Below are 10000 nucleotides of genomic sequence, written 5' to 3'. Positions count from 1 at the left end.
CAGAGAGACAGAGAGAGACAGAGAGATTTATTTTTCAAAAAACAAGAAAATACCTTTCTGTTTTAAAATATATATCTCTATATACACACACATCAATTTCTTTATTTATCTAAACAAAAATTGTGCAAAGTTTAACTCATCCTTATCAATAAAACAAACAATATTCTTGAAACACCAACGCTGTTTAAAAGTCTCTAAATCGTCACTATGTTTAAAAAATCTGAACTCGAGCCAGAGTCTGGCCCTGATGTTACAGAGCCATATTGCTTTGGCCTCCTGCCCTTCTCTGTTCTCTACGGTGTTCCTCCTGCTTATATAAATCGCCATTTTTGCTTCTCCTGAGCGGAAAGTTAGGACCTGCCACTTTTCTTTGTTTGCCTTTTTGTAGGCAGCTCCCATGATAAAAACACTCTCAGTAAAAACTACATCAAAGAGACTAAAAAACAATTTTAAAAGAGAGAAGAAACTTGTGAGTCTCTTACGCTCGCTAAAAACATGGAAAACAGTCTCGCGGAGATTACAAAATGGACACTTGTTAAAAACAGCAGGATTAATAACAGAAATAAAAGCATTTGAGGCGATAGCACCATGTAAAATCCTCCACTGAAGGTCGGCAGTCCGCTTTTTGAGGGGAGGTTTATATAAAGTCCTCCACTGTGGGCCTGGTCCGCTTTCTCCACCAAGTCTGTTGCTCCACACAGTGGAGGGTCTGCTGCACAGGCCTTTTCTGTTGATACTTTTGACACAGTTAGTATAGAAAGTTTTATTGTCGGCTCTGTGCAACGGCAGTTTTTCCGTATTAATGACCTTGAGCCGGTCAGTTCTCCCAGCCCTGGGCTCAGGTAGACTTCAGGAAAGGGGTCCGTTGGGTCTGGATCAGCCTCTCCCTGGCTGTATGTGGTTAGGAGGGTCCTCTCTTCTCCAGTGAACCTCTGGCTCCAGAGCTGCAGGATTCTTTGAGCCACCCGGACAGAGTTTAGACCCAGCAGAGAGTCCAGGGTCCGGCCATCATTCAGCGCCGGCCCCACTGCATCCTCCAGCTGCTGCAGGGACAGGGTCTTGGACCTGCACAGAACCACCATCAGGCTGGGTGTGACGCTGCTGCTGACGTCCAGCCTGGCTCCTTCAACAACCAGTACGGAGTCAGAATGTGGGCTCCTTTTATGGTTAAAAAGGGCCCAACACTTAAAAACACCCTGATAACCTGATCAGTGACAACCTGACTTTAAAAATTTAGAATCAGTTCAAAACAGAGCAGTATCCAGCCCCAGGTTACTCACACGTCTGAGGATACAGCTGGCCACGTCTCTCCAAACCAAATCAGCCGGACCTGTGAAATATTTTTGTAAAAACTGGAGTCTAAAAGTGGCTGTTCAGCTGGCCAGGTGGACTAGGCCCTATCCCCCCTCCTCGCTGGATAAAAACAGCACCCCTTGTGGCACCCAGTGCAGACCATCCCAAAACAAATCCACCATTTGTTTCTGTATTTTGGCACACCAAGATATTTAAATCCGTCTGTTCTCCAGGTGACGCTCTGGGGAAGAACTGGGAGACCCCCATGCCACTCACCGACAGCGAGGGCCTCACTTTTCTTCCAATTCACCCTCGCTACCGATGCCACACTAAAACTACTCACAATATTGATTAAAATGTCTGCATCCCTCTGGCTCCTAACAATAACAATAATGTCATCTGCATAAGATGATAAAACAATTTTGCCATTAAAACCCGGTAAACAGACCTTGCAAATTGGAGCGTATTTTTCTGAGGAGAGGTTCTAGGGAGAGCGCATAGAGCATTCCTGACAGAGCACAGCCCTGCTGGACCCCTCTACACACTCTAAAAGGAGCACACAGATTACCATTGAACTTCAGCACACTCTCAACTTCACTGTACAACACCTTGATCTTAGCTATGAAAACAGGGCTGAACCCAAACTTCTCCATCACCTTCTAGAGAAAGTTGTGCTCAACCCGGTCAAAAGCTTTTTCCTGATCTAGAGAAATCAGACCAGTATTAATGCCCAATGAGCTGGAGACCTCCAAAACATCCCGAATTAGGCAGTTACACAGTAGGTCTGGTCCCGGTAGATGACCTGCTCCATAGCCCTCCCTAGTCTGGTGGCCAGCGCCTTGGACAGAAGCTTGTAATCCACACACAGCAAAGACACAGGACGCCAGTTACCGTTGTCCTGCAGGTTTCCTTTCTTAGGCAGAAGTGTTATTACTGCCAGACTCTCGTTAAAAACATCTAGGACATCTGTTCCTAAGAATTCCTTAAAAAACTCAACTGTGAGGCCGTCGATACCGGGAGCTCGCCATCCCTGTCTAAAAACACTCCAGAAATACATAAGGACATGTCTACATTTTTTTTCAAGTAAACTGGTTAAAATGCCAATATGCACTTTTGGCTTAATAAAAACATTACATAAAAGCAAAGCATGATCTGTAAAACCAGCCGGAATGATGCTGCACAGTTTAAAAATAATAAAATGATGTTTGAAACAATAAATACGATCCAACCTGGCTAAGGAAATCCTATCATCTCGGTGGTGAGACCATGTATACTGTCGATCATCTGCGTGCATTCTTCTCCATACATCCACCAGGCCATGGGAGTGGACCAGCTGCCTCAGAGCATTCTGGGACGCTGGATGCGGCTCTGCGTGATTGCGATCTAAAGATGCATTTTCTGTGCAGTTAAAATCCCCTCCCAAGAATAAAAAATCCTCTGAGGCACAGCCACTTAAAACATCATTAACTTTTTGTAAAAACAACTTCCTCTCTGCACCGATTGTTGGAGCATATACATTTATAAAAACAGCTGTAAAAAGGTCAAACCTTGCTTTGACTAAAAGCAACCTCCTCTCAATAAAATGCTCGACCTCCAGTGAGACTGGAGTAAAAGACTTGGAGAAGAGGAAACCCGCTCCTCCACTAAGAGAAGTGTTGTGGCTTAAAATGATTTCCCCTTCCCACTGTCTCCTCCAGTCTATCTCATTAGAACTGTCGCTGTGCGTCTCTTTTTTTTTATCAGTTAAATTATCAGTTTCAAATATTTGAGCTCTTTTTTTAAAAACTCTGTCTCCATTCACATTTAAAACACCCACTCTAAATCTATCCATAGCAAGTGAGATGTTAAAAGCAAAAATAAAAAATTAATTAATTAAGATAGACATCTTCAACGTTTGTTTGTTTTTTCACTTTTAGCACAAGTTTCTTTAATCTATAACACTCCTGTTCAGTGAGGCCAGACTCCTCTCTTTGTCTCATATGGAGTCTGTTTGAGATATTAAAAAGGGCCAAATCTGGAAAGTATTCCTCCACTTTTACCCCATGTTGATTTTTCGTTTGTTAGAGGACATTTTTTAAACTTTCAGGTGTATACATTTTTTTTCCTTGGCTGCTACTTAAATTAAAACCAGGGATGTCGTTGCTATCTGAGATACAATCCTCTTCACTTATACTTTCATCTGCCTGCCCCTGCTTTCTTAATGCCTGTCCCGCATTCCCAACTTCTTTTTTTTCTCACTTAATGCATTATTTGTTTTTCTCCTGCCTTTTGAAGCAGGCTTTTGTTTTACCTCTAATATTGTCACTTCCTCCTCCATCTCTCCCTCCTCGACCTGTTCGCCCCATGTATTATTATTCTGTACTTCACCTGCCTCTCCAACCTGTGTTTTACCGACTTCACCTGTCTCCGTTTGGCTTTGCTCTTTTTATCTTTTTAATTTTTATCACCCACTTTACTCTCACTTGCCTCACCCAAAACACTTTCCTCACTTTTCTGTACATCATTAATACACACACCCTGTGAAACATCACCACCTGCCTCATGCACCAGGTCAGACACAGCAGTGGCGCGACGCTGCAAGGTTTGCAGAGCCGTCACAGGCCACCCAGTTGAAGCTATCACATCCGTAACAGCAGCCACCTGTCGCTTGACTACAACCGGAGCAGCCGCGGACGGCTCTGCAGCAGCCACCGCCCCTCCTGGACCAGACGGAGCTGTCTCCCCTCCCCGAGCCTCGGACAGGCTCTTGCGGTGTGTCCCTCCTCTCCGCAACCAAAACACTTCATAACTGACGAAGTCGCAGAAATCACATAGTCATAATCATCTACTTTAACGTAGAAGCGGAGGTTGAGCTCCACATCTCGGTTATTAAGTATCATATATACCTGTCTATGGTGCGACACTACGTGTTTCAGTAACTGAGACTTACAGCTAGACAGGATCCTTTTCACCGGAGAAACAACTCTCCCGTGTCTGGACAGCTCTCTACTTAGGAATTCATCTGTTATGAACGGAGGGACGTTAGATATAACTACTCTACGCGGGCAGGGCCAGTGGCAACTCCTGAAAAATAAATCATTCACCACGATACCGGTTCACCTTCTCCAGCTGGTCCAGGAAAATGACAAAGGCGCTGTTCATCCGCGCAAGTGATTTTATACTGCCATGTCCGACATTTTCCCCCACAGCTAAACCTACATCTTCTACGCTACATGGGAAGCCGGCTGAGATCTTTATACCGTACTTCCTCGTCAGCTTGGTGAATTCCCCATTTACCATGGCGTCATACGCCGACCGGCGAGACACCGGCAAGGGAAAGATCCACAAACACCTCAACCATCACACCCAAACTCACCAAAAGTAAAACTAAATCAAACTAAATCCCATTAAATTACTCACACACAAACTCCCAGCATGCACTGCAGAGAGAGAGAGAAAGAGTGACAGAGAGAGAGAGAGAGAGAGAGAGAGACAGAGAGAGAGAGAGAGAGAGACAGAGAGAGACAGAGAGAGAGAGACACACAGATACACATAGATACCCCCCCCCCCAGTAACGTCAGTAAACACAAAAGCTGTACCCTTGGGCTCCGCTGGCTTCCTGCTGGTGGGGGTTCGAGGTAATGAGTTCTGGTGGGCGAAGATTTTGGACGTTGAGTTTTTTTTTTATCCATTTTTAAGCTTTTGGATTCGACATCGTTGCAGAGGCGCCTCGGAGAGGAAGAGGAAGAGGAGTCAGTACACATGGAAGAACATCAGAATTCTTCATGAGATCTGTCAGTTAGCGTCATAACATCCCACAGTATCACGTATCCTGCAGCCCCCCTCACATATTCATCATATTACATAATCACTCCAGCCTCTACCCACTTCCTGCTTTACCTTGGGGCGCCTTTTATTACCCCGATCCATTTAACTGTGAACAGGAAGTTGATCCAGACATAAAGAACGCTTGAAGGTGACCTCATCTCCATCTCTCCATCTGTGCTCCCTCCATCTTCTGAAGCCACTCAGCTAAGAGGTGTGGGCTTCCTTTCATCACACCCTGTTGAATCAGAGGTAAATCACATTAGCTCCACACAGTCAGGGTTTAGTTTCTTCCTCATTACCTCTGCCTGCGTGAGAGGCCATCTCCTGGATGTGGCACAATTGAATAGAAGTGATGCGTCTGGTTCCATCAGCAGCAGCGACTCGTCTGATGTGTGGAATCGCTTCAGTTGCTCACTGAGCTCAAAACCTTTTCACATGTGAGAGTTTAGCAGAATGACTTTGGAGCTCTGAACTCTTCTTCGCTGCTACAACGCCTCTTTCATTTCACTTCCATCTGCACTGGAAGTCTGTCAAAAAGTGACATTTCCAGTGTTTCCTGTCTGGAAGTGATTCCTTGAATGCGTCTCGGCTACGTGTGTCACAGTGTGGGAGCTGACAGAGCTGAAGGAGAAACTACATCACACACAAAGTTCATTTGTCTTTAAAGCACTTGATGGTATAAATCACAGATGAGGAGACACTAGATCTTCAGGGTCATAGTTAGAACAGTGGATCAAAGAGTCTTCACACTTCTTACATTTATATTCCTTCATCTTTGATATTTCAGAAATGAACAATTTTGTTAATAATGATCAGTTGATCTTTTTTCGAGACATTTCAAACATGGTTAAAACAGATCTTTGACCCAATGGATGGAACCGTTCACATGTCAACATATAAGGTTATAAAGTGCTTGTGTTCAGCCCAGAGACATGTTGACTGGGGATCGGATTGGTAAACAGCTGTTTTAACTCATAGCATCCACATGTGATGTGTGTAGCATTTGTTCCCTGGATGGTGGAAACCAACACTGACAGGAAGTGAACGTCCCTCATCCTTGTGCCTCAGCGTCAGTGGACATGTGTCGTCACTGACAAACAAAAGGTCTTTCTTTTTTTCAATTTTTATATATTTTACGTACAACTGGGACACTTTATGGAGGTGTTAGAAGAAAGGCCTCTACGAACACGAGGTGAACGTGTGTGTAGGTAGCCCCCCCCTCCAGCTCTGAGAGTCTTTATTGGTTTGTGTTGATGAGCGGAGACGATGTGTCTATTTAATTATCAAGAACTAAAGTCCTCCACTGAGAAAAGACGTCATGGAAGACATCAGATTTATGATTTCCTGCAGCACTGGAAGTCAAAGCTGCATATGTCCCCTGTCACCCCTCCCACCCGCCACCCTACACCCCCCCATCCCCACCATCCCCCACCCGGTCCATCCCCTTATTGATCCTTGTTGTCTCCTCCTGATGAAAATGGATCTGTTGTCCCCGGGGTCTCCGCCGTGTCATTCAGCTCGCTGCTTCTTCTCCTCACAATGAGATTTTCACAGATATGGTGGTTCAGCGACAGCGTGGGGCTGAAGACAGCACATCAATACTGGCCCTGTCTGCATGTCAGCACCCCCCGCCCTCAAACATCACCCAGTCTTTCCCTCAAGTCATTCAGGACTGTTTGTGTTAATGAACGTACTTTTCCTGCGACTCATCTTCACCTTCAAGGTTCCAGCAGGAAGCGTGAGCCTCCAGCTCCGTAGACAAACAAACTGCTTCCTGTTTGTGTCGCAGGGACTGTGTTCCCCGCTGAAGCTTTGTCAGCATCGCTCCGTCTGCTATAAGAACACAATGTGACTTTTAAATCTGTTCTCACCTTTACATTGTCAAACATCCATTTACTGACTCAAAGCTGCTTTATCTGATTATTAATGTGGAGTTAATATCTATGTTCTTCAATCAGCACTTGATACTTGGTTAACATCCTAAATGTGTCCGTCCAGGTGGATACGTGGAGAGGCAGCTCTGCCGCGATGCCATCCTGCCCATGCCGGCCATCTGTGAGGTGCCCTGCCCGAAGGACTGTGCCCTGAGCCCCTGGACCTCCTGGTCTCTGTGCTCACACACCTGCTCGGGGAAGAACACGGAGGGCAAGCAGACCAGAGCTCGCTCCATCCTCGCCTACAATGCAGGAGAAGGTGAGAGGTCCCGCAGCAGCACACGCGTGTGGACACTCATATGGACCTTCAGTGTCATGTGATGTGAGCAGAGTACCAGGTTACTCCAGCGGTCAGTATGCACAGTGGGGAAGAACCACAGTGATGCTGCAAGTCTTACCCTGTTCTTGTGGCTGCTTGTGTCATTTGAGTTAAATGTGAAAGAGAAGTGATTGTGTGTGTTGCTCCACAGCGACTGCAAAGGTCGTGGCGTGGGTCACTGTGATGCAGGGTAAGAAAGCACCGGAGGATATCAGTTTATAATCACAGTGGAAACTTTATTGTGTGATATGCTCTTTACTTTGCTTCTGTTGAAGGTCCTTCCCTGCTGTCGCTGGTCAATCCAATCTTCGGTACATTACATGTGATGTTCTCAGACGACAGCAAGTTCTTTCTGCTGATGTAGAACGTAGTCTCCATGTGTTTAACTAGAGGGATGTAGACATGTGTCTCTGTGATGTAATCTATTCCTGCTGATCTGCTGGCCCAGCAGAATCTTTGTGCTTTCAGAATAGAGCAGTAGAGTTTAGTATCCTGAGCACTAAGTGTTCTAACCCCCAAGGTGAGTGGGGGGATATCAATGGTGATGGAAGCGAGAGCCTCTGGGTTAAAGCCCGACCCTCCGAGCTGCCACTCACTGTGAGCACTGAGCCTCTCAACACCTCGACGTGAATAGAAAGCGGAGGCTGCACATATGTTAGCATCAGGCAGCATCTCATCTTTAGCGTCCTGCTATCATCCAACAGCTCTTCCTGTGCGGCTGCTGCTCCACAATGTGTGGCATGCTTTGTTTGGCACATTCACAACATCACAGCCTCCACACTGCAGCTGGCTCTCACTCTGCATAATAGATTTCCATGTGAATGGATGTCGGTGGGCTTCAGCAGCACATCCAGCACAATGCAGGCTGCCACGTGTTTGTTAGCTTTAGCATGTAGCAGGCAGACCATGCTGCAGTGTGTGATGGATGAGAATGGACAGCGTGGAGCCGACAAGTTGAGGTGCTGATGAAGCATCTAGTGACAGAACTCTCGCGGCGTCAGCTGCAGCAGCGTCACTCGTAAGAGACAGTCGAGGAGAAGTGCAAGAAAACAACCAGCAGAGGTTGAAATCTTTCTGGAAGCAGAAAGATGTTGTTTTGTTTCGACACTTGTGCGGTGACTTCTTACTCTCTGTTACAACCTGGATCATCACTTCTAACCTCACAGTGAATAACATGTGAGGGCCGCGGTGATGGAGGAGAGATGGCTTAGCTACTCTGCACTTTCAATATTTATCAATTTACTAACTCAATTAGCCAGCGCAGCAATAACGCTGCGTGTTCTCCGATGTAATGAGCTCCATGTCTGACAAATGACTGCTGATGAAATCTAATAATATCTTCTAGAACTGACCTTTGAAGGTCATCAGCCGTGTGCACAGAGTTCATCTCCCGTCTGAGGCTCAGACGCTGCAGCTCCACGTCTTCTGAGGCCTGATGGCCGACGTGCAGGTGAAGAGGGTCACATGGTGCACAGCCCACCTGGTCCATGCAGACGTGCTGCCTTTAAAGCAGTCTGTGTGGTTGTGATGGAGAAGTGCATGAAGCCTGATGTGAGTGGCCTTCAGTAACCAAGGCTTCACATAGAAACACTGTCACTTCTAACTCGCTCTGCTGTGTACTCGTCTTCTGCATCCAAATCTACTGAAATATAAGAACCCATTCTTAAACTTGGTGCTGGCTGGTTCTGTTAGCATTAATTACTCATGTGGAGGCAACCTGAGCCTCTGCTTATTTGCACAGTTTAGTCCTGGACACATCTCAAACACCACGCTCACCGCGCTGATGACAACATTACCTACATTGAAAGGTTTGAGCAGTTTCACGATAGAGAAGGAATTGGGTCAGATTTTGGTGAAGAGCCTGAAAGGAGACAGTTAGGAGGTTTGCAGTCGGACTCTCTCAGATACAGAGAGCACACGTGATGCGACTCTTTTTGGATCTTTCTTTGCTACATGATTCTGGACAACAGCGTCCTGTGTTTGAGGTTCAGCTCAGACGTTTGTGTTCCATCATCTCTGCAGGTGGAATCCAGTGTCCCAACATCAGCGCCCTGCAGGAGGGGCGGAGCTGCAATGAGCACCCCTGCACCGTGTACCACTGGCAGACCGGCCCGTGGGGGCAGTGCATAGAGGACTCCTCCATCCCGGCCACCAACACGTCTGTGGGCCGGGCGCGCGGCGACGAGGCCTCCTGCTCAGTCGGGATGCAAACCCGCAAGGTCATCTGTGTCCGGGTCAACGTGGGCCAGGTTCCTCCGAAAAAGTAAGATCCCACGTAGCGTCTTATACATGCAGTCCAAGTGTGAGTACAGTTCATCAGTCACAGCTCAGGAGCACGAAGGTCCAGAACTCATGAAGTCTTTGTCCGGCTTCTTCTCCAGTCGGGACGAGGCTCATGGGTAATGTAGTATAGGGTCATGAAATGTGCAGGAAACACTAGTGAAGGTCCTGCATTTAAAATGTAAAAGTTTAATCGAATAAGTACAAGTAAAAGTACAAGTAAAAGTAAAAGTACAAGTAAAAGTACAAGTAAAAGTACAAGTAAAAGTAAAGTAAAGTAAAAGTACTCGCTGTGCAGACACATGCGCTCCTTAGTTACATTATTATATTATTATATTATTATTGATGCACTAACATGTAAAATGCA

General features: G+C 46.2%; 1 protein-coding gene across 2 annotated transcripts in view; it reads left to right on the top strand.

Moving 5' to 3' along the window:
- Nucleotides 1–10000, top strand: part of LOC115004640 (thrombospondin type-1 domain-containing protein 7A-like) — a 115276-nt gene that overhangs the window by 74798 nt on the left and 30478 nt on the right. For both annotated transcript variants that reach the window (XM_029426336.1, XM_029426335.1), the window contains exons 7-8: nucleotides 7099–7293; nucleotides 9376–9616. In XM_029426336.1, coding sequence (XP_029282196.1) covers nucleotides 7099–7293; nucleotides 9376–9616 — 436 coding nt within the window. The remainder of the gene's footprint in view (nucleotides 1–7098; nucleotides 7294–9375; nucleotides 9617–10000) is intronic.

Source organism: Cottoperca gobio, unplaced genomic scaffold, assembly GCF_900634415.1.
Source record: "Cottoperca gobio unplaced genomic scaffold, fCotGob3.1 fCotGob3_158arrow_ctg1, whole genome shotgun sequence".
In the NCBI taxonomy this organism is placed as follows: Eukaryota; Metazoa; Chordata; class Actinopteri; order Perciformes; family Bovichtidae; genus Cottoperca; species Cottoperca gobio.
This window is presented reverse-complemented; position numbering and strand designations above follow the sequence as displayed.